This window comes from Ranitomeya variabilis, chromosome 4 (assembly GCF_051348905.1).
Source record: "Ranitomeya variabilis isolate aRanVar5 chromosome 4, aRanVar5.hap1, whole genome shotgun sequence".
In the NCBI taxonomy this organism is placed as follows: Eukaryota; Metazoa; Chordata; class Amphibia; order Anura; family Dendrobatidae; genus Ranitomeya; species Ranitomeya variabilis.
The window spans coordinates 278,893,316-278,918,336 of NC_135235.1; the positions used below are offsets into that span (position 1 = coordinate 278,893,316).

Genomic DNA, 25,021 nt, shown 5'->3' on the forward strand with positions numbered 1-25,021 from the left:
CATTGAGGAGGGAGGGGAGCACGGTCCGCTGTGAGATCACCACCTATTGTGATTGGTGGATTGTGTCTGTAAAGTGAGATGTTATTTGTCCATTGTAATTCTGCCTCTTGTGTTAAGGAGCCTGCTGAAAGCTGAGTCTATCAAAGCCCAAGTGGCCAATGTGAAAATTGCTAGATTTCTAACTTCAACTTTAATAAATGTTGTGATATGGAAAAATAAACATTACCAAAAGTAAAAAAAAGACATGCTTAAAAAAACTTGTTGAAGCAACAGGTAATTTTCTGAGGACATTTCCCTTTATGTATTTTAGAAGGTCATGTGTGGAGACACGGAGTGGCAATACTCTATTAAACCATCAGACAATAACATATAGAACAGACCAGGCAAAATACCCAAGATGGAGCAAAATTACAGAGTCTCACCCTTCCTCTGACTCGCCAGGATTAGAGCAGCTGCAAATCTGCAAATCCGGGGCTTCAGTGCCGACTACCCTCACCAATGTCATGCCGCTTTTGGCGGGCACCCACAGAGAGGAGGTAACGACAAACTTAGGAAGCTGACAGTCCATTGATGCACATGGCCAGGTGGTGGGAGCTACAATTGTGACACTCAGGTCACTTGACACCATGGAATCATTTGGGAAAACCAGGTTGGGACCATCTGGTCATCTGACCCGCATGGATATGTTCAGAGAAGTCAGGTTGGAACTAGACGGTCACCTGGCTCCACGGAGACGTTCGAAGAAACCAGATTGGGACCATCCAGTCGCTTAGCCATGTGCCTCAATGGCTTTTCATTACCACCTCTCTGTGGGTGACTGCCAAAAGCGTGGTGCCACTGTTAGGGGGTAGTCGGCCCTGGAAGCCGCAGAGCCACAGCTGCTCTAATCCTGGTGAGTCAGCGGAAGGGGGAGACTCTGTAATTTTGCACCATCTTGGGTATTTTGCTAGGTCTGTTCTATATGTTTTTGTCGATTTGGTGGTTCAATAAAGTATTGCCACTCTGTTTTACCCTTACCCTGTGTTGTCTGAGTAGTATTAAGCCCATGGTAAAAAGAAGAGCTGGCATTGAGTGGGATGACCCTGGGTAATGCCATCTCAGACCAGCAGACTAGAGCACTCGCTGACCCCCAGTGGGCTGCTACTCAGCCCGACAGATATGGGGGAGCTGCAGGGGACGGGAGTTTGTAGTCCCCATCCAAGGTTCCACAACTAGAAAGGCAGAAAGATAGACTCAGCAGACAATTAATGAGGCATGCACAGCAGGATTCGGATGTCACTATGTCCGACGGCACCATCTTGGCCTTGAGAAGATCGGAGTGGATGTATATCCGCAACAAGAAATGGCAACTACAGGAGCTGTACCAACTTCTATGGATTTAATACCAGGCCAACGACATTCGATCAGATTTAATCCAGGAACCACGGGATGCGGAGGACGCCATGTGGGGACGCATGGATAGGAGTCAGGTCTCGTCAATTAAGTAAGGAGTTTCCCAGGTCAAGTCGGAGACCAGGGGGAGGATATGCAGGACCCTGCTGGATGAACACACCCATTTCCCTATGAACTGAATACAGAGACCTTGTCTCAGAGCTTCCCCCTTGGTAAGTTGACAGGATCTAAAAGATCATATGAGAGAAGCTGGAGATGTCTGCACAAGGATGGCATGGAGATTGTGGAGTTTATTTGTAAGGAAAACATGGAATATGCGTTGAGGAAATTGCATGATACAAAGTTTCATTCTCATGAAGGTGAGACCTTTTACATTCGTGTATGTGCTTAAAGTCATACTGATGGACTGTAGGGTAATTGAACAATAGATGTTTGTTAATGTTTATTACACATTGTACCAGGCCAGCAAGTTTGTTGACCTGCAAAAAAACAGAAGGACAAACTATGCAGATTGATTAAATACTAGTGATGAGGGTAAGGGTAAAACAGTGTGGCAATACTTTATTGAACCACCAAACAGACAATAACATATAGCACAGTCCCAGCAAGATACCCAAGATGGTACAAAGTTACAGAGTTGAACCCTTCCACTGACACATCCAGATTAGAATTGCTCTGGCAAGCCAACCCCGATAGAGAGGCATATCCCCTTTATATAGTTCACAATGGTCTTCAAGCCATCGCCCACAGGTCCAGAGGAATGTGTGATGAGATTAACTTGCATTGTTGGGTATTTAATAGTGATGAGCGAGTATACTCGTTGCTCGGGTTTTCCCGAGCAAGCTCAAATGGTCTCTGAGTATTTGTGAGTGCTTGGAGATTTAGTTTTTGTTGATGCAGCTGCATGATTTGCGGCTGCTAGACAGCTTGAACAAATGTGGGGATTCCCTAGCAGGCGTAAATCATGCAGCTGCAACAAAAACTATCGGGGTTGGCTTGCCAGAGCAATTCTAATCCAGATGAGTCAGCGGAAGGGTTAAACTCTGTAACTTTGTACCATCTTGGGTATCTTGCTGGGACTGTTCTATATGTTATTGTCTGTTTGGTGGTTCAATAAAGTATTTTTTGACCCTTACCCTGTGTTGTCTGAGTAGTATTAAGCCCATGCTAAAAAGGAGAGCTGGCATTCAGTGGGATGAGCCTTGGTCAATGCGATCTCAGGCCAGTGGACTAAAGCACCTGCTGTCTCCCCCCCCCCCAAAGCCCTTCCCTCCATGTCTCCACATCATGTAATTATTTCCTGCTACAAAAAAAATAGTGATCTGAGTGATTATTCATGCCTGGTGTTTATGTCCTATCCTGTCACTAAGCACCCCACCGTACCGGAGTGCCAGCCATATTGCCTTCTGGGGTTTCTACTAAAGGTGAGTCGAAATTTTAGGGCCACTAGTCATGGGGGGTAGTAATGAAAAGAGTCACACAGGTGTTATGGGGGGCTTGTATTCAGAAGAGTCACACAGGATGCTGGTATTTGAGTGCCGGGTGATGAAGTTCACGCTTTCTGGGCTAGCTGCAACAGAGCACCATCTTGCACGCCGGACCAGGGTCTTGTGAATCTTTTTACTTATTTCTAGATTCTAATCATTGTGAACCATCTTAGGAAACATAATACTATTATTTCATTGCATTTTTTAATGCAAAATCAGGCATAATAAACACAAGAAAGAGTAGCATAGTAACTGCTATCACAAGTCTTCTACTGTATGTAAGTATTTTAATGTACGAGTTTATAAAATATACATGTTTTATAGCATATAGATTTTGGCTAAATTGATAATACCCGTTTATCCAATGCACCATCTGGAACTCAGAGCAGCAAAAACTAAACAAAATAGGTCCGATTTTATTTCCAGAAATTGTGCCACTTTTGTCTGTAGGCCACAACTGGTAATGCAGCACAGATATGTCGGAAGGCAACCCATGGACAAGAGAGAGGCTACGTTTTTTTTTTTAATACCGTGCAATCCTTTTAACATTTGTAAAACAGGCCACGAGATCATAAACTGGAATACAAGAAGATTTCAGCACAATTAATATGAAATACTAAACGTATCGTATAAAACTGAAAAATAAAATATATTTAGACGACAAGGTTGTGAGCACTCAATGGTAAATTAGAGGACCATTAAACCTAGAAATGAGTGTTTCAATTAAAAAAGGAATATGGTTGTCCTCACTGCTTGTCCTTGATCCTGAAACAGAATAGCAAAAATACTTCTGAAAACACGGGATTTAACTCCTACTAAACAATTCTATCTCAGTTTCCAACAAAAATCAAGGGTGTTTGTGTTAATGATTTTTTTTTGTCCTATTGCACACAAGAGAGTGGGGAGAGGCTTCTGCTGCAGCTAGTTGTCTTACAGCCAGACACTTGACAGTGAGGAGATCCTGAGAAACACAGAGACATTTTTTTCATATATTTGTCAGTTTTGAAGGGAATCTGTCATTAGATATTTACACCTGACAGAAGCACAATGTAGAGACAGAGACCCCGATTCCAGCGATGTGTCACTTACTGGGATGTTTGCTGTAGTGTTAATAAAATCAAAGTTTATCAGAAGGAGATTATCACTATAAGGGTTCTCTCTGATCTGCGTATAAAATCGGAGAGTGCAATGTGAGAAAAAACTTGCATTGCACTAGCACCAATGTTATTCAATTAGGCAGTGTTCATCTGCGAGTTTTTCCTCACCATATATCATATCCACTGTGGCTTCGAACATGAGACTACCATCCTTATATAGACAATCATCTTGGCCATCTCATACATAAATTTGACTTGCAGCTATTTAGCATATGATTAGTTATGCCGATTCTTGTCATGTCACTGCATTGTTACTGTTTTCCTCCTAAAAAAATCTAAATTTTAATTTGTATTATTTTGTTAATATTTCGTAAATGCACCTTTCCAATCTTCTACTGTCCACTACTTGTACTTTTCTACAAACTCCAGCTGACGTTGCTTATGACAATATTAAAGTTGAGTCTTCTTTACTTTTTTTCAGGCCACCATTCCAGACTTGTGTAACGTGTGTTCCTTGGTGCTTGCATCAATGTCTGTGATCTCACCATTATGAAGCTTACGAGCCTCCTCCATTACCATGTTTATCACGCCAGAACTGATAGACCTTGTGATGAGCCGACTGGTTGACTACGATATTTCTCCTGGACGTCCACCTCTTGGCTTCTGAAGTTCTGAATGGATGGGCGGACTTAATTTCATATTCTTCCAACGGTCATGGCCTCACATGATGCAGTTTGTGCAATCATACTAGTCATTTTATCAAAACTGCAGCAAGCAGCCTAGTAAGTGACACATTGCTGGAATCAGGGTCTCTGCGCCTACATCATGCTGATTAACTGCTATATGAAGCAAAACGGGTTCAAACACAATGAGGAGAATTTCTTTTTTTTGTTTTTTGTGTTCCTTTTAACAACACAGAAAGGCATTTCCCATACTTCACACTGACTTTATTGCATATTTTGGACTCAGTCCGTCAACGATTCTAAGGTTATCTGGTCACTGCTATTAGTATCTTGTAGACAATTGAGCCCCCTGGTATCTTCATGCTCCTGTTGGAAACCTGCACTGGAACGTTGAGGATTCTGTCCTTGGTTGATGACGGTGCTGGTGGTTATCATTACTTCAGGTGTGCTCCTCTTCATGTATTGGTGAGTTTTTCTGCCGATGACTCGAAACCTTTGTGGACATGTGAAGGATATCTTGGCTACCGTGGTCTGTTGTTCTGTTTTTCCTCTTCTTTGGCTCTCCTCTGTTACACAGTTTGAGGGGCTTTCATTCTTGGTTTTATGGCTTCTTGTATAAAGAGATAAGTTATCGTAAAGTCCTGTCATGTTAACGGGAGTTACCGCCAACGTTGCCCTCTGAGGAGACCTCGAGAAGGCTCTTTTAGTTATAATGTGGTTACTGTTGTCTGAGGAAGCTTTTAATGGTCTTTGAGGCTTTTCGAGTTGTTTCACAGGTCTATGAAGATTTTCTGTTGGCACGGTCTCCTGTGTCTTCACCGGACTGCTGCTCCTGGGCCAGTTAAATTTTATAGTCTGCTCATTTGTATCTCCGTTATATAATAGTATGAACTTGCTTTGAGTATTCAGGGGTAAAATGTGATTACTTTTTATGCTTTTTTTGAAGATTTCGAGGGCCAAGTCTATAAAAGAAAAATAGGAGAGCGTTCTGTAAAGCAGGGCTAAAAAGAAAGTGAGGTTAAAAACAATCTTAGGTCTAAAATTGCAGGGACTATGAAAGATATTGTAATAAATGGACTATCTCCTAATCACTGTATTCAGAAATCATGTTGTCTTACCACCAAAAATATCACCACAAAGTGCTGTCCCCTAGCTGACTCCTTTTTGTGTAGCCTGATTGTCCTTTTTGTCTTTCTGCTCCTGAGCTCCTGTCTGCCAAACTGCATACAGGAATAACTGAGAGGCGGTGCTTTAGTTCACAGCAGGCAAACTATTGGACAATGGCAGGTGCGATGCATACTGGGGAAAAGAAGTTCCAGCTCCTGGAGTGCTAGCTAAAGGCTGATTAAAGTTTGCAGAAGGCTGATGATAATCAGTTTCTGGACATATTAGACTGAATGTCCTAAGAGCATTTTCAACATGTTGTGGGTATGAGAGCATCAACACTATGGTTTTCTACAGGTTTTGAAAGGACAGGTTCAATTTTTGACTGTTGTTTAAAGGAGATCCATCATTTGATCATGCTGCCTTCTGTAAGACCGGCATATTACAAATGCACATCTATGTCAAGTCCTGATAAGAGCAACTTACCAAGAGTCTCATTGACGACACTGGGGATGACGTCTTTCAATACCTCGCAGTTGGTGTGCAGGGCAGGGTTACAGTTCATTTCCAGGAGCCACACCTGGAAGATCAAAATGGGGAAGTTTATTTCATGTACAAACATTTACAAAGTTATAGAATGTTACAGACTGAAGTCAAACCCAAAACTTAAAGCCTTCACTTTACTGAGCAATGGTCTCAAATTTGGTCGCCATAGAAGCCTAATTAAAGGGGAACAACTTGGAGGTATCAACTCCAGCCACAAACTGCTGACTAAACGTCTCGATACATATTAGATGAAATTGAATCAACGAACAACCGATCATCGATGGTCCACGATACATCAAATTGCATATTTTTGGCTGATGAAACAGCCAGTGGCGATCATCGTCAAAGAAATAATCCAACATGCCTCACTTATGTTTTGAGCAATCATGAATATTATCGACGGTTGTTTGGAGGTCCAAATGGTCGATTATTTAATTGACCCAGCCAGTGATCGTTTGATGTGGTTGAAACCGGACATTTCTTTCAACTCCAATGTGTATGGGTTCCAGTGGTGTAACTTGAAGCTCCTGGACTGCAATGCAGAATCTCCAACAGACCCCATCACCCAACTATCACACGTCTTTAATAGCATTGGTCTTTTCATACACAGGAAACTTTTGGCCCCCCCTTAGGCTCCATGCCCCATGTGAGACAGCAACCCCTATAATTATGCCCCTGGTTAGCTCAAAATATCTGTACAACATGGGAATACTATAGTCAAAAGTAGCACATAACAGTATAGCTTGCTCCCAAAGCCCTAGAACATATACTGTATATTTTGATCATAGCTACTACCAGAGTCGGACTGAGGTGCCCAGGGGCAACCACTGGCATCGATTCTGAGGGCCCATTGTTCAGCTAAGTGGAATATTTCCTGACCCTTTTTCACATATTTGCCTCTAACAATAACAATAATGTTATCCAAAAAAATAAAAATAAAAAGGTATACCTTCTAACCCACAGAAATGTGAGTATATGCAAATTGGTGTTGCCGGTAACGCTCGAGCATGTATCCACCTGACCTTTTGTCTTTTTTCATATTATTATTCAATAAAAATGTAATTTTACTATTGGTGAGTACCATTATTTTTGTAGTCTAGATTTCCACCAATAATGACAGATTTCCTAGGCATGCATTTAATACCTTAAAATCATCATCGATCAGGAAGTCACAGCCGATAAGGTCAAAGAATCCCCGGCGGCACTCCAACTTTGATTTCACGCTCAGGAAACAGTGGATCATTATCTGCTGCATCCTTTTCTATCAGTGACAGGAAGAAAATGACATAAGATGAAAACAAGAGAGAAAATTCCTGCAGGACCCTGCTTCCTATATTCAAGATGACCGGCTTGTCAGAAAATCTTTCAGCAAAGGGTCTACAACCCAACCGTGAATGCATCATGTCTAACGACATGACTGCAGCACTTAAAGCCCTAGGACACGAAATATCCCCAAACGTTGGATGTTCAGTAATATACAATGATGAGGGTTCCTGGAAAGGACTCGTAGACAGAGGAAATCTAACAGTATTGCTTCTTCTTATATCTCTGGTCGATCATCCCTGTTGTCTCACCGTAAAGGTATTCAGGACCCAGTCTTTAGGTAGACCATTGCTTTCTGCAAACTTCTCATTGACGTAGCTGTTGAATCTTTCCATTGTCCATACTGTCTCTTCTTTCAGCTCATTGTAAAGAGGGTTTTTCTTCTGCATGTACTAGGAATAAAATTAAAAAATAGAATACTCAGCAGAGAGATGTTTAAGTCTTCAAATTGTCCATTCAAGATCTGCAGCAAACAGTCATTGGTAATTTAGTTGATTCTCATTAATGTAACATTGGCATTTGAAAATGAGAATATAGTAATGGCTGTACAAAAATACAGTATTTCTACCAGTAGGTGGCATGGCTTTGTAGTAGACATGTCTAAATGAAAATCATATGGACTCTGAACAGCAACCCATATGGTTAGGCATGGTACTACAAGTAAAACGTGCAAAATAGCTCATAACTCTGCGTCATTTATATTACTGTAATTGCTTTTAAGATGCATAAACTATAAAGAGTGAGACAATCACATAACTATTATTATTAACTTTTTTTATGAAGAGAGGAATTAATGACACTTAAAGAAAAACAGTCCACTTAGCACATCAGTCAGAAATTAACTGAATATACTGAAATTACAGGTATAATGCTAGCTGATCCCCAGTAAGTGGCAGGGGTAGAGAGGTAACAGTGGTCACTGGATCTTGAGAAAGCCCAAAATGCGCCAGTATACTTAAAGTCACATGGTACATGAGAACTCGGATAGAGAATTTGCATTGGAGCTGGTAAACAATCTATGGATAGGGGAAAACCTAGAGGAGAACTTATCTTATGGCTATAGATAACCTAGGAGAGAACATCTTATGGATATGGATAGCCTAGGAGAGAACATCCTATGGATAGGGATAACCTAGGAGAGAACATCCTATGGATATGGATAACCTAGGAGAGAACATCCTACGGATAGGGATAATCTAGGAGATAAGATATTCTATGAATCGGGATAATTTAGGAGAGATAATTTAACCTATGGATACAAATAACTGAGGTGAAAAATTATCCTATGAACAGCTTGAACATTTGGCAAAACCCTTTGATGAAATGCTGCACCTTGTTATAATGCAGCCAACACTTGGTAACTGAGGATGAGGAACTTTTTCCTCTACTGCTCAAATTTATTTTCCAGAGCCTCCTTTCAGCTGCCAGTTAGACCAGCAGCTCTTATTTCATTGATATGTGGCACAGTAACACCTGCACGGTTGAAGGCAACATATAACAATCCCTTGAACTTGGAAATGTCATATAGCAGTGCAAGACGTCAGCAAAGACATACCAGGAACCTAAACAGGACGCAGCTGTCAGCTTATCATACAGAGCTTCCATTACTCTACTTCTAGCCGCAGCAGTGAGTCCTCCGGAGGTATGGACGCATAAAACATGTAAGGAGCCTTTTACATGAGAAACATAAACTCCCAGTAAATATTTACATCCTTGAGTCGTTGTCTTTTTGTTTTTTTTTGCAAACTATGTTTCAGACCACACAATGGTTGTCACACTAAATTCCCACACACCTGGGCCAGTATCTGGGTTTTCAGAGCTACATGACTTCATGGCGTTGGCCATTAACGTTAATCAAAATCAAGATAAGTAAAGCAAAGTATTGTAAAAAAAAATACAATGAAAATATAATAGTCATAAAAATAATATTTTTTATTTTTGGAATCTTTTTTACAGAAGAATTGTTATTTAAAAAATGGAGGTTTCTCTTAAAGGGGTTGTCCAGCCCAAACTGATAAGTCTGTGGTCCGGCTGTTTGACTGCAGACTTATGAATTCTCCCCAGCACACATACTGTGTGTTGTGGGGATTCGCCGGTCTCTGACCCGGGACTGGGGGGTATGAACACTGTGTGCAGAATTATTAGGCAAGTTGTATTTTAGAGGATTATTTTTATTATTGATCAACAATTATGTTCTCAATTATTATTATTATTTTTTATCATTATAGCGCCATTTATTCCACGGCGCTTTACATGTGAGGAGTAGAGTGGAGCGACTTTTACTTTTTTCGGATCGAGTCGGGTTTCGCGAAACCCGACTTTGTCAAAAGTCGGGTCGGGTGAATTCGGACGATTATTGCGAAAAGTCCGGGGCGGACTGAAACACGAAACCCAATGCATGTCAATGGGGAATCAAAGTCAGCAGTGAGTGGAGGACAGGAAAACACCTACAGTGCCCATTTTAATGCCAAAAACATCAATTCTTATTACTAAAGCTTGTCAATCTTAATTTACTTTATAATAATAGTTAGGCATTGAAAACTGGAGGTCATTTGGCTAAAGTTGTGGGGGGGGTAGGGCTGGCTCAAGATTTTCGTGGGCCCAGGAAACACGGAATACGTCACGGTGGTGGAGCAGGGAGAGGTAAGTATTTCAACTTTGCAAGTGCTGTGATCCTGAGCAAGCAGGGGGGGCCCACTCATTGGCATTGGCACTGGCACAGGGCCCCTCATAGTACGGCGGTGTGTTTGACGGCGGGTGGCGCCTCCCACCGGCAGAGACACTTTTGCATACTATGATGGGCCCTGTGCCAGTGACGTCGCCAACGAGTATGCCCCCCCACCTGATGAAGGAACCTGCACTTTCATCTGCACCTTCCTCTTTGTCCCCGTGTAAGGTGGTATAGTATGCTGGAAGGAGAACCTGACTTTCAGCAGGGTCAGATTCTGGCTGTGTAGAGTGCAAGGGGAATGTAGTGGTCTGGGTCAATGTACCAGCAGACTCATCTAGCAGTGGCTGGGAAATGGGCAGGATGAGGAGGAAACACAGATATAGGCCCAAATAATAAAGTGAGCTAAATACAGCTCAAATGTGGTAACAGGACTAAACAGGCAGCATTGCTTTGTTCAGTGGAGGACAACTGTAATGAGTGGCAGACACAGTTAGTAGGCCCAAATAATAAAGTAGCCTAAATTCAGTTCAAAATTGGTAACAGCACTAAACATGCGGCATTGCTTTGTTCAGCGGACGACAACTGTAATGAGTGGCAGACAAAGTTAATAGGCCCAATTAATAAAGTAGCCTAAATGCAGTTCAAAATTGGTAACAGGACTAAACATGCGGCATTGCTTTGTTCAGCGGAGGACAACTGTAATGAGTGGCAGACACAGTTAGTAGGCCCAAATAATAAAGTAGGCTAAATGCAGTTCAAAATTGGTAACAGGACTAAACAGGCGGCATTGCTTTGTTCAGTGGAGGACAACTGTAATGAGCGGCAGACACAGTTAGTAGGCCCAAATAATAAAGTGGGCAAAATGAAGTTCAAGTGCGGTAACAGGACTAAAGAGGCGGCATTGCTTTGTTCAGTGGAGGACAACTGTAATGAGCGGCAGACACAGTTATTAGACCCAAATAATAAAGTAGGCTAAATGCAGTTCAAAATTGGTAACAGGACTAAACAGGCGGCATTGCTTTGTTCAGTGGAGGACAACTGTAATGAGCAGTAGACACAGTTAGTAGGCCTAAATAATAAAGTGGGCTAAATGCAGTTCAAATGTGGTAACAGGACTAAACAGGCGGCATTGCTTTGTTCAGTGGAGGACAACTGTAATGAGTGGCAGACACAGTTAGTAGGCCCAAATAATAAAGTAGCCTAAATTCAGTTCAAAATTGGTAACAGGACTAAACAGGCGGCATTGCTTTGTTCAGCGGACGACAACTGTAATGAGTGGCAGACACAGTTAATAGGCCCAAATAATAAAGTAGCCTAAATGCAGTTCAAAATTGGTAACAGGACTAAACATGCGGCATTGCTTTGTTCAGCGGAGGACAACTGTAATGAGTGGCAGACACAGTTAGTAGGCCCAAATAATAAAGTAGGCTAAATGCAGTTCAAAATTGGTAACAGGACTAAACAGGCGGCATTGCTTTGTTCAGTGGAGGACAACTGTAATGAGCAGCAGACACAGTTAGTAGGCCCAAATAATAAAGTGGGCTAAATGCAGTTCAAATGTGGTAACAGGACTAAACAGGCGGCATTGCTTTGCTCAGTGGAGGACAACTGTAATGAGCAGCAGACACAGTTAGTAGGCCCAAATAATAAAGTGGGCTAAATGCAGTTCAAATGTGGTAACAGGACTAAACAGGCGGCATTGCTTTGTTCAGTGGAGGACAACTGTAATGAGCGGCAGACACAGTTATTAGGCCCAAATAATAAAGTAGGCTAAATGCAGTTCAAAATTGGTAACAGGACTAAAGAGGCGGCATTGCTTTGCTCAGTGGAGGACAACTGTAATGAGCGGCAGACACAGTTATTAGGCCCAAATAATAAAGTAGGCTAAATGCAGTTCAAAATTGGTAACAGGACTAAACAGGCGGCATTGCTTTGTTCAGTGGAGGACAACTGTAATGAGCTGCAGACACAGTTAGTAGGCCTAAATAATAAAGTGGGCTAAATGCAGTTCAAAATTGGTAACAGGACTAAACAGGCGGCATTGCTTTGTTCAGTGGAGGACAACTGTAATGAGCAGCAGACACAGTTAGTAGGCCCAAATAATAAAGTGGGCTAAATGCAGTTCAAATGTGGTAACAGGACTAAACAGGCGGCATTGCTTTGTTCAGTGGAGGACAACTGTAATGAGCGGCAGACACAGTTAGTAGGCCCAAATAATAAAGTGGGTTAAATGTCTGCCAAAAAATTGTTCATAAATAAACAGGTGGCATAGCTAGGTACAGAGGTGGGCTCCTCTGCTGAGTAGCAGACAGTGATAGTAGGTGCAAAGTATTAACTGGTCCAAATGGAGGCCAGGGCCCCTGTATATTTTAACTATCATCTATCATTTCAACAAATTTGTATTGGCAGTGCCATTGAAGGATTTAACTGCACAGACTACAAAGTGGTGGAGCAGGGAGAGGTAAGTTTTGCAAGTGATAGAGCACTGTTCGAGCTGGGGGGAACTCTCTCTTGTGGGTGGCGGTACTGGCACAGGGCCCCTCATATTACGACGGTGTGTCTGACGTTGGTTGTGCAACACCACTGTCAGAGACACTTCATTGTACTATGAGGGACCCTGTGCCAGTGCCGTCGCCCAAGAGTGGGCACACCCACCTGTCCAGGCAAACGGCACTCGCACGGGTGCATGCGCCAGGTGGTGACCACGGCCCTGTGGGGGGAGTCAGCCCATTTAGGGAGGTATAAAAATGGCCTTATGGTGGACATTCAGCAGCTGCAAATGGAGGAATTGGAGCAGTCAGTAAGAAGAGGCCAAAAGCAAGACATTTTACAGGCAAGCTACGTGTCAGCAGGGGAAGGTGGGGAGAAATAATTTGAAATCCATGATTGGTTCATTTTAATGAAGGTTAGATCATCAACATTTCGGGTAGCCAGACGTGTCCTTTTTTCAGTCAGTATTGAACCAGCAGCACTGAAAACTCTTTCTGATAGCACACTAGCAGCTGGGCAAGCGAGCTCCTGTAATGCATATTCTGCCAATTCAGGCCAGGTGTCTTTTTAGATGCCCAGTAATCAAAGGGGAATGACCTGTGAGGGAGAACATCGATAAGGGAGGAAAAGTAGTTCGTAACCATACTGAGGAAATGCTGTCTCCTGTCACTTTGAATCGATGCAGCAGTACCTGTCGTGTCAGCGGTCATTGCGAAATCACTCCACAACCTGGTCATAAAACCCCTCTGTCCAATGACACTTCGGATTTGTGCACCTCTAACACCTCTGCCATGTTGCCCCCTACGGCTCGTGTGAGAACCATCACTGCCGCTGTGTGCTGGGAATGCCTGAACCAAACGGTCTACAAGAGTTGCTTGTTTGGTAGCCAATATTTGCGCAAGGTTCTCATGTGGCATGATATTTTGTAATTTTCCTTTATATCGTGGATCCAGGAGGCAGGCCAACCAGTAATCGTCATCGGTCATCATTTTCATAATGCGGGGGTCCCATTTTAGGATATGCAAGGCATACTCAGCCATGTGGGCCAATGTTCCAGGTGTCAATTCACTGCTTGTGCTGGGTTGAGGAGCACTTTCTTGCAAATCAACATCACTTGTGTCCCACAAAAACTCAGTACCTGATCTTGCAACGCCACCAGTTTCTATTGCCCCATGAGAAGCATCCTCCTCCCATAAATATTCATCTCCATCAACCTCCTCCTCCTCCTCTTCGTCCGCCACCTCGTCCAGGACAGTTCCCTGAGCAGACAATGGCTGACTGTCATCAAGGCTTCCCTCCTCCTCGGCTGCAGACGCCTGCTCCTTAATGTGCGTCAAACTTTGCATCAGCAGACGCATTAGTGGGATGCTCATGCTTATGATGGCGTCGTCTGCACTTACCAGCCGTGTGCATTCCCCAAAACACTGAAGGACTTGACAGAGGTCTTGTAGCTTTGACCACTGCACACCAGACAACTCCATGTCTGCCATGCAAGTGCCTGCCCATGTATGTGTATCCTCCCACAAATAAATTACAGCACGCCTCTGTTCGCACAGCCTCTGAAGCATGTGCAGTGTGGAGTTCCACCTTGTTCCAACGTCGATTATTAGGCGGCACTGGGGAAGATTCAAAGATCGCTGATGGTTCAGCATACGGCTGGAATGTACGGGCGACCGGCGGATGTGCGAGCAAAGTCTTCGCACCTTCAGGAGCAGGGCTGGTAACCCCGGATAATTTTCCAGGAAGTATTGCACCACCAGGTTCAAGGTGTGAGCCAGGCAAGGTATGTGTTTCAGTTCTGAAAGGGCTATGGCAGCCATAAAATTCCTTCCATTATCACTGACTACCTTGCCTGCCTCAAGATGTACACTGCCCAGCCATGACTGAGTTTCTTGCTGCAAGTACTCGGCCAGTACTTCCGCGGTGTGTCTGTTGTCGCCCTAACACTTCATTTGTAACACAGCCTGCTGACGCTTACCACTAGTTGTTCAATAATGGGACACCTCATTGCAACACTGGCAGCTGCGGATGGAGTGGTCGTGCGACTGCGCTCTGTGGATGAGCTTTCGCTTCTGGAGGAGGAGGAGGGGTGGCAAACGCCTACAGCCAACTGTTTCCTAGCCTGTGGGCTAGGCAGGACTGTCCCACTATGGCTGTCCCCTGTGGACCCTGCATCCACCACATTAACCCAGTGTGCCGTGATGGACACGTAACGTCCCTGGCCATGCCTACTGGTCCATGTATCTGTTGTGAGGTGCACCTTTCCACTGACTGATTGCCTCAGTGCATGGACAATGTGGTCTTTGACATGCTAGTCGAGGGCTCGGATGGCTTTTCTCGCAAAGAAGTGCTGACAGGGTAGGTCATAGCGTGGTACTGCGTAGGCCATCAGGGCTTTGAAAGCTTCGCTTTCAACCAACCGGTAGGGCATCATCTCTAACGAGATTAGTATAGCAAGGTGGGCGTTCAAACCCTGTGTACGCGGATGAGAGGATGAGTAATTTCTTTTCCTAACGAAAGTCTCTTGTAGGGTGAGCTGGACTGGAGAGCTGCATATGGTGGAACTACCGGTGGTGGTGGTGGTGGACATGGCGGATTGAGAGAGGGTTGGTGATGGTATTCTTGATGTTTGCCTACATACAGTGTTTCCTACCAATAACCTTGTGATTCCCTGACTGCTTTGGCCTTGCGACGATACCTCCACATTTGCTGCTGGTGGTGTCCTAACCGGTGGGCTTACAGTGAGGGAAGCAATGTAGCGTTGCTGACTACCTTTATTCTGAGCAGGTGCACCAACGGTACGTGACGTTTGGTAGTTAGTCCAGGCTTCTTCCCTCTGCTAAAGGTCTTTGAGCATTTCTTACAGATAACTTTTGACTGATCATTCGGATCTTGGTTAAAAAATTGCCACACTGCACTCTTCCTACTATCGAATACTTTTTCAGGCATTGCACGCTGTGCTACTTTCACCGGATGGCCACACTGTCCTAAAACTGTTTTTGTTTTTGACACACGACACGTTTTGGCCTGCCAGATGACAGCTGTTGCGATGTAGATGACTGCTGCGGATCATCCTCCCATGCTTCTGAGCTACTGGCAGTGGCACCCTCTTCCCCGAATGGCTGCCAATCTGGGTCAACAACTGGGTCATCTATCACCTCCTCTTCAATGTCATGTGCACCTTCCTCTGTGTCACCGTGTAAGGTGTTATAGCGTTCGGGGCGGGGCACCATAGTCTCATCAGGGTCAGATTCTGGCTCAGTACACTGCGAGGGCAATGTAGTGATCTGAGTCAATGGAACAGCATAATAATCTCGCTGTGGCTGTGCATCAGTGCACTCCATGTCCGATTCACCTTGTAATGGGCAGTTAACAATTTCCCTTTCTAACCCAGGCACGGTATGTGTAAAGAGCTCCATGGAGTAACCGGTAGTGTCACCTGATGCATCCTTCACTTTTGGTTTGGGTGAAGGACACAAGGAAACGTCTTGTTCCTGACCGGGAGCCTCCACTGACGACTCGCTGCTTTTATATTTGGAACTTTCTGAAGAGGAGGCGAAAGAGCTAGAGGCTGAGTCAGCAAGGAAAGCCAAAACTTTTTCCTGCTGCTCCGGTTTTAAAAGCGGTTTTCCTACTCCCAGATAAGGGAGCCTTCGAGGCCTTGTGTAGCCTGACGATGACGCTGGCTCAACACCTCCAGCCTTAGGTGCTATTGTGCTTTTGCCACTACCACCAGATGCACCACCACCACCATCAGTACCAGCTGGCAACGACCGCCCATGGGCTCTTCCACCAGACTTCCTCATTTTTTGGAAAATCTAACCAAAATAGCAACCATTATATCGTACTGTAAAACAAGGTAGAAGATGTGTATAAACTTGTTGAGAATTTGAATCTCCCTTTTTTGTTGGGGAGACTGAACCAAAACTCAGGCCCAGTGTATAAAACAACACAATGTAAGTGGCAGAAAGTGGCTGGCTGATATATGACAAACTAACAGGACTGAAGTATATCCTCTTTGTGAGAATTTGAATCTCCCTTTTGGGGGGGGGGAGACTGAACCAAAACTCAGGCCCAGTGTATAAAACAACGCAATGTGAGTGGCAGAAAGTGGCTGGAAGATATATGAAAAAATACAAGGACTGTAGTACAATTTCAATCTCCCTACAATGATCTCAGGACAAGTATGGCAGCAATAAAAAGGACTGCTGCACACAAAAGTGCACTGTGGACAAATAAACAAGATAACTGTGCAGAAAGGAGCAACAGGATTTTTGCTTTTAAAAAGCAGTTGGTTTGCACAGCAGCGTGCAAAAAGCAATGCAGCTATCAGGGAGCCTTATAAGGCAGCCTAATAAGCTACAGAGCTGATGCACAAAAATATAGCCTCCACTGTCCATGCAAAAAAAGATGGTGTTGGACAGTGGAAATCGCTACAGCACAAGCGGTTTGGGGGTTAATCTTCCCTCCCTAACTATATCCCTTATTCTGATGAAGCTGCAGCAACCTCTCCCTATGCTAAGATCGGCAGAAGTAAGATGGCGGTCGGCGTGCACGCCCCTTTATACCCCCTGTGACACCGCAGAAAGCAAGCCAATCACTGTCATGCCCTTCTCTAAGATGGTGGGGACCGAGACCTATGTCATCACACTGCCCACACTCTGCGTCCTCCTTCATTGGCTGAAAAATGGCGGTGAAAGCGTCATATGAAACGCGACTTTGGCGCGGAGATCGCCGAAAGCATGACCGATCCCACATTAGGATCAAGTCGGGTTACATGAAACCCGACTTTGCCGAAAGTCGGCGATTTTTTAATTTGTCCAATCCATTTCGCTCAACCCTAGTGAGGAGGGGTATACATAATAAAAACAAGTACAATAATCTTAATCAATACAAGTCACAACTGGTACAAGAGGAGAGAGGACCCTGCCCGTGAGGGCTCACAATTTACAAGGGATGGGTGAGGATACAGTAGGTGAGGATAGAGCTGGTCGTGCAGAGGTTTGGTCGATCGGTGGTTACTGCAGGTTGTAGGCTTGTCGGAAGAGGTGGGTCTTCAGGTTCTTTTTGAAGGTTTCGATGATAGGTGAGAGTCTGATATGTTGTGGTAGAGAGTTCCAGAGTAGGGGTGATGCGCGAGAGAAATCTTCTATGCGATTGTGGGAAGAGGAGATAAGGGGGAGTAGAGAAGGAGATCTTGTAAGGATCGGAGGTTGCATACAGGAAAGTACCAGGAGACGAGGTCACAGATGTATGGAGGAGACAGGTTGTGGATAGCTTTGTATGTCATGGTTAGGCTTTTGTACTGGAGTCTCTAGGTAATGGGGAGCCAGTGAAAGGATTGACAGAGGGGAGAGGATGGGGAATAGCGGGGGGACAGGTGGATTAGTCGGGCAACTGAGTTTAGAATAGATTTGAGGGGTGCGAAAGAGTTAGAGGGGAGGCCACAGAGCAGGAGGTTACAGTAGTCAAGGCGGGAGATGATGAGGGCATCAACCCAAAAGACTCATAAATATCAAAGCTTAATATGTTTGGAAGTTGGAGTGTTTTTTTTTTTAGATTTGGCTATCTTAGAAGGATATCTGTTTGTGCAGGCAACTATTATTGTGTAGAATTATTAGGCAACTTAATAAAAACCAAATATATTCCCATCTCACTTGTTTATTTTCACCAGGTAAACCAATATAACTGCACAAAATTTAGAAATAAACATTTCTGACATGCAAAAACAAAACCCCCCAAAATTAGTGACCAATATAGCCACCTTTCTTTATGATGACACTGAACAGCCATCCATCCATAGATTCTGTCAGTTGCTTGATCTGTTTACGATCAACATTGCGTGCAGCAGCCACCACAGCCTCCCAGACACTCTTCCGAGAGGTGTACTGTTTTCCCTCCCTGTAGATCTCACATTTTATGAGGGACCACAGGTTCTCTATGGTGTTCAGATCAGGTGAACAAGGGGGCCATGTCATTATTTTTTCTTCTTAGAGACCTCTACTGGCCAGCCACGCTGCGGAGTAGTTGGAGGCATGTGATGGAGCATTGTCCTGCATGAAAATCATGTTTTTCTTGAACGATACCGACTTCTTCCTGTACCACTGCTTGAAGAAGTTGTCTTCCAGAAACTGGCAGTAAGTCTGGGAGTTGAGCTTCACTCCATCCTCAACCTGAAAAGGTCCCACAAGTTCATCTTTGATGATACCAGCCCATACCAGTACCCCACCTCCACCTTGCTGGCGTCTGAGTCAGAGTGGAGCTCTCTGCCCTTTACTGATCCAGCCTCTGGCCCATCCATCTGGCCCATCAAGAGTCACGCTCATTTCATCAGTCCATAAAATCTTTGAAAAGTTAGTCTTAAGATATTTCTTGGCCCAGTCTTGACATTTTATTTTATGTTTCTTGTTCAAATGTGGTCGTTTTCCAGCCTTCCTTACCTTGTCCATGTCCCTGAGTATCGCACACCTTGTGCTTTTTGTTACTCCAGTAACGTTGCATCTCTGAAATATGGCAAAACTGGTGGCAAATGGCATCTTGGCAACTTCACTTTTGATTTTCCTCAATTCATGGGCAGTTATTTTGTGCCTTTTTTGCCCAACACGCTTCTTGCAACCCTGTTGGCTATTTGCCATGAAACGCTTGATTGTTCAGTGATCACGCTTCAAAATTCTGGCAATTTCAAGACTGCTGCATCCCTCTGCAAGACATCTCACAATTTTGGACTTTTCAGAGCCCGTCAAATCTCTCTTCTGACTCATTTTGCCAAAGGAAAGGAAGTTGCCTAATAATTAAGCACACGTTATATAGGGTTTTGATGTCATTAGACAACACCCCTCCTCATTACAGAGATGCACATCACCTGATTAACTTAATTGGTAGTTGGCTCTCAAGCCTGAACAGCTTGGAGTAGGACAACATGTATAAAAAGTATCATGTGATCAAAATACAATTTGCCTAATAATTCTGCACACAGTGTACAGTATAAGTTATACACACTCCTGGCCAGTGGGCATGGCCTCACTTCCATACACTTGTATAGAGCGAGGCCACGCCCTCTAGCCAGCCACGCCCACTACACCTCCGCGTTACTAGACAGGGCGCAGCCTCACTCAATACATGTCAGGGAGAGACTTGGTGAGCGAGAGCTAATAACCCGGGCTCCTGCAATTTCCCTAAGACTAGGGAAACCCTGACTGACCCTCTACCTGAAGTTTACACTGATGGTGTGCAGGTTCAGGCCTCGAACCTCACCCTAACTCCTGAGCTCAGCCCTAGGCTGAAACCTCCACCCACCACCCAGTGAAGAGGTAATACTTAAATACCCACAGTTAGCACAGACAAGGGTAAAGGAAAATATACACCACGCCGCAGACACTCAGGAATACACTATAAATGTGCAGGGCAAAATAAACACAAATATAGGAAGGAGTAAATAAGACGAAGGAATATACACCACCAGCAACGAATCTCCAACCACCAGCTCTCCTCTCCAGACCGAGATAACAACGCAAGACAGAAGCTATAATCGGCGACGCCCAATGATCAGGAGAACTATTTAAAGGCCATGGAAATGGCCCAGCTTCCAATCCGAGGATCAGGTAAATTAACCCCGGAACAGCTAGACAAAATCTAGCAGACGCCAATGAGTAAATAGTGGTCAAAAGCGGAATTACCGCTGTCTGTCGGACGACCTGGTCTGAACAGCGTCCGACATGACAGTACCCCGCCTTCTATGAGGGACCCCAGGGCCCTCACGGCTTATAGGACCCGGCTTGTCCGGATGACGGCGGTGAAACAACCTGACCAGCCGGTCAGCATGAACGTCCGAGGCTGGTACCCAGAACCTCTCCTCAGGCCCATAACCACGCCAGTGTACCAAGTACTGTAAAGTGCAACGCACTACACGAGAGTCAACCACCTTGGAGACTTCAAACTCCAAATTACCATCCACCAAGACTGGAGTTGGCATAGGCGCCGCGTCCACAGAACCCACCACCTTCTTTAGAAGAGACCTGTGGAACACATTGTGTATCTTATACACCGTAGGGAGCTCCAATCGGTACGCAACTGGGTTAATGATGGCGGTGACCCTAAATGGACCAATAAACCGTGGACCCAATTTAAGGGACGGTATCTTGAGTCTTATGTTTTTTGTGGATAACCACACCCAGTCATCCACACTCAGGTCTGGACCTGGCACACGCCTACTGTCAGCCACACGTTTGTACCTAGCACCCACACTCAACAGGCGCTGTTTAACTCTCCTCCAGACTGATGACAATTGTGTTCCTAACTGGTCCTCCTTCGGAACGCCGGAAGAGCCCCTCTGACTCAAGGTACAAAATTGAGGATGTAGCCCGTAAACACTAAAAAACGGAGACTCCCCAGACGACTCCTGGTGGTGATTATTGATGGCAAACTCAGCCAAAGGAAGAAAGGTAGACCACTCCTCCTGGTTATCAGAGACAAAGCAGAAAAAAGTACTGTTCCAAATTTTGGTTCATACGCTCAGTCTGACCATTTGACTGAGGATGAAATGCTGAAGAATGAGATAACTTGATTCCCAGCCGTGAGCAAAACGCTCTCCAAAATTTTGCCACAAACTGAGTCCCCCTGTCAGACACAATGTCAGACGGAACCCCATGAAGTCTGACCACCTCCTGCACAAATACCTGAGCCAGAGTCTTAGCGTTAGGCAACTCAGGCAAAGACACAAAGTGCGACATTTTAGAAAAACGATCAACAATCACCAAGATGACCGTGTTTCCAGCTGATGAGGGCAAATCAGTGATGAAATCCATGGAGATTTCCGTCCATGGCTTACTAGGTACCTCAAGAGGAAGTAGTGTGCCAACAGGACAGGAGCGGGGCGTCTTAGCCCTAGCGCACGTGGTACAAGCTGACACGTATGAGACCACGTCCTGTCGGATCTTGGGCCACCAAAACCGACGTGACACCAACTCCAAGGTACCTCTAACCCCTGGGTGACCAGCCAGGACGGCATCATGATGCTCCGCCAAAACCTTTAGGCGGAGATGAAGCGGAAGAAAAGATTTGTTGTTGGGAAGCTCAGATGGTACCTCCTCCTGAGCCTCGGCAATCTCAGCCTCAACCCCGGTAGTGAGAGCCGAAACACCCTTTTTTGGAGGATGGGTATTGGATCCTCCCGAGGTTCTCCCCCCGGAAAACACCTGGACAGAGCATCCGCCTTAGTGTTTTTAGACCCCGGTCTGTAAGTGACCACAAAATTGAACCGCGTGAAAAACAATGCCCAGCGAGCCTTCCTGGGGGACAGACGCTTGGCTGACTCCAAATACAGCAGATTCTTATGATCGGTAATAACAGTTACCTGATGGACCGACCCCTCCAAGAAGTGTCGTCATTCCTCAAAGGCCAACTTAATTGCCAACAACTCCCTGTTGCCGATATCGTAGTTACGTTCGGCGGACGACAGTTTCTTGGAGAAATAGGCGCACGGACGTAAACCACTCAAAGATGAGCCTTGAGATAGTACCGCCCCCACACCAACCTCAGACGCATCGACTTCCACAACAAATGGTTTAGATACTTCTGGCTGCACAAGAATGGGGGCTGAAACAAAACTGTTCTTAAGAAATTCAAATGCGCGCACAGCAGCCTCAGGCCAAACAGAGAAATTTGTACCCTTTTTAGTCATGTCAGTTAGCGGTTTAGCAATGATGGAAAAATCCTTGATAAATTTCCTATAGTAGTTAGAAAACCCGAGGAACCGCTGAAGTGCTTTCAGGTTATCAGGACGTTCCCAATGCAGCACCGCCTGCACCTTAGCGGCGTCCATTTTAAAACCAGAAGCAGACACAATATAACCCAAGAAAGGCAACTCTTGAACAGAAAATACACATTTCTCAAGTTTAGCATACAGCTTATTCTCTCTGAGAAGCTGTAACACCTGCCTGACATGATCTAAATGAGCCTCACAATCGCAAGAATATATGAGAACGTCATCTAGGTACACGATAACGAATTTCCCCAAAACATGCGAGAACACATCATTGATGAAATGTTGGAACACTGCAGGTGCGTTAGTCAACCCAAACGGCATCACCAAATTTTCAAAATGACCCTCAGGGGTATTAAAAGCCATCTTCCACTCATCACCTTGACAGACTCTTATGAGGCTGTACGCCCCCCTGAGGTCAAGCTTTGTGCACCACTTAGCACCTGCCACCTGGTTGAACAAATCTGGTATCAGAGGCATAGAGTATGGATCACGAACCGTAATCTGGTTCAACTCCCTAAAATCCAAACACGGGCGTAATCCGCCATCTTTCTTCTTCACAAAGAAGAACCCTGCTGCCACCGGCGAGGATGACGGCTTGATGTGCCCTTTGCTCAAGCTTTCCGCAATGTAATCTTTTAACGCTTGTCTCTCCGGACCAGAGATGTTAAACATCCTTGCTTTAGGTAATTTGGCCCCTGGTTTAAACCTGATAGAACAGTCATAAGGACGATGTGGCGGCAACTCTGAACAACCCTTCTCAGAGAACACATCCACAAAATCCTGAAGTGACTCCGGAACGCTTGAAGTCACCGCAGCCACACATGTGGCCAGGCAATTCTCCCGGCAGAACTCGCTCCACCGAATTATGTCCTGAGTTTTCCAGTCAATTACCGGGTTGTGCATAGACAACCAAGGAAAACCCAAAACCACCTGAGCAGGAAGATTCCTGAGCACCTTACATGTAACCCGCTCAGAATGTAGAACTCCAATGTGGAGTTTCACCTCAGCCACAAATTCAGTAATCTCCCCCTGAGAGAGAGGAGCAGCATTGATGGTGACCACGCGGATAGGATGAGACAGTTTTTCAATCCTAAAACCTGCTGTGCGCACAAACCCCTCATCAATGAGATTTGTGGCTGAACCACTATCCACAAAAACAGTAATTGGCAGCTCACTGCCAGCAACAAAAACCTTAGCAGGGAGCATGCACTGAGAAACCACCATGGAGGATACACATAAGCTCAGACTGGTCTCCTCCACACCCTCTGAGCGTAGAAGTTTTCCGCCGTTGCGTTTTTCTTAGGCAGCAGAGGACAGATGTTAATAAAATTATTATTATTATTTATTTATATAGCACCATTAATTCCATGGTGCTGTACATGAGAAAGGGGTTACATACAGAGTTATAGATATCATTTACAGTAAACAGGTTTACAGTGACACACTGGTACAGAGGGGAGAGGACCCTGTCCTTGCGGACTTACATTCTATGGGATAGTGGGGAAGAGACAGAAGGTAGGGGTGAGGCGGCGGCAGCGGCTCGGTTATTGTAGGCTGTAGGCTTTCCTGAAGAGATGGGTTTTCAGGTTCCGTCTGAAGATCCGAGGGTGGTGGATAATCGGACGTGTTGAGGCATGGAATTCCAGAAGATGGGGGATATTCGGGAGAAATCTTGGAGGCGATTGTGTGAGGAACGAATAAGTGTGGAGGAGAGTAGGAGGTCTTGGGATGAACGAAGATTACGTAAGGGAAGATAGTGGGAGATTAGTTCAGAGATATAGGGAGGGGACAGGTTGTGGATGGCTTTGTAGATCAGCGTTAGTAGTTTGAACTGGATTCGTTGGGGGATTGGGAGCCAGTGGAGGGATTTGCAGAGGGGAGAAGCAGGGGAGTAGCGAGGAGAGAGGTGGATTAGGCGGGCAGCAGAGTTGAGGACAGACTGGAGTGGTGCAAGAGAGTTAGCGGGGAGGCCACAGAGGAGGGTGTTGCAGTAATCGAGGCGGGAGATGATGAGAGCATGCACAAGAGTTTTGGTAGATTGTGGACTGAGGAAGGAACGGATTCTGGTAATATTTTTGAGTTGGAGGCGACAGGAGGTGGCAAGAGCTTGGACGTGAGGTTTGAAGGACAGGGCAGAGTCAAGAGTTACTCCGAGGCAGCGGATTTCAGGAGCGGGAGAGAGCGTGATGCCGTTCACCATAATAGATAGATTGGGTAGGGGGGATACGTGAGGTGGGGGAAAGATGATGAATTCGGTTTTGTCTACATTGAGTTTTAGGAAACGAGAGGTGAAGAAGGAGGATATGGCTGACAGACACTTCGGGATTCTGGACAGTAGGGAGGTGACATCTGGGCCAGAGAGGTAGATCTGAGTGTCGTCTGCATACAGGTGGTACTGGAAGCCATGGGACTTTATGAGTTGTCCTAGGCCAAGGGTATAGATGGAAAAAAGTAGGGGTCCTAGG

General features: G+C 45.0%; 1 protein-coding gene across 5 annotated transcripts in view; it reads right to left on the bottom strand.

Moving 5' to 3' along the window:
* Positions 1–3,126: 3,126 nt before the first annotated feature.
* Positions 3,127–25,021, bottom strand: part of TTLL10 (tubulin tyrosine ligase like 10) — a 78,443-nt gene continuing 56,548 nt past the window's right edge. For all 5 annotated transcript variants that reach the window (XM_077249993.1, XM_077249994.1, XM_077249991.1 and 2 more), the window contains exons 9-12: positions 7,884–8,024; positions 7,454–7,570; positions 6,250–6,343; positions 3,127–5,621 (exon numbers count right to left, since the gene is read on the bottom strand). In XM_077249993.1, coding sequence (XP_077106108.1) covers positions 4,942–5,621; positions 6,250–6,343; positions 7,454–7,570; positions 7,884–8,024 — 1,032 coding nt within the window. In that variant the 3' untranslated portion in view covers positions 3,127–4,941. The remainder of the gene's footprint in view (positions 5,622–6,249; positions 6,344–7,453; positions 7,571–7,883; positions 8,025–25,021) is intronic.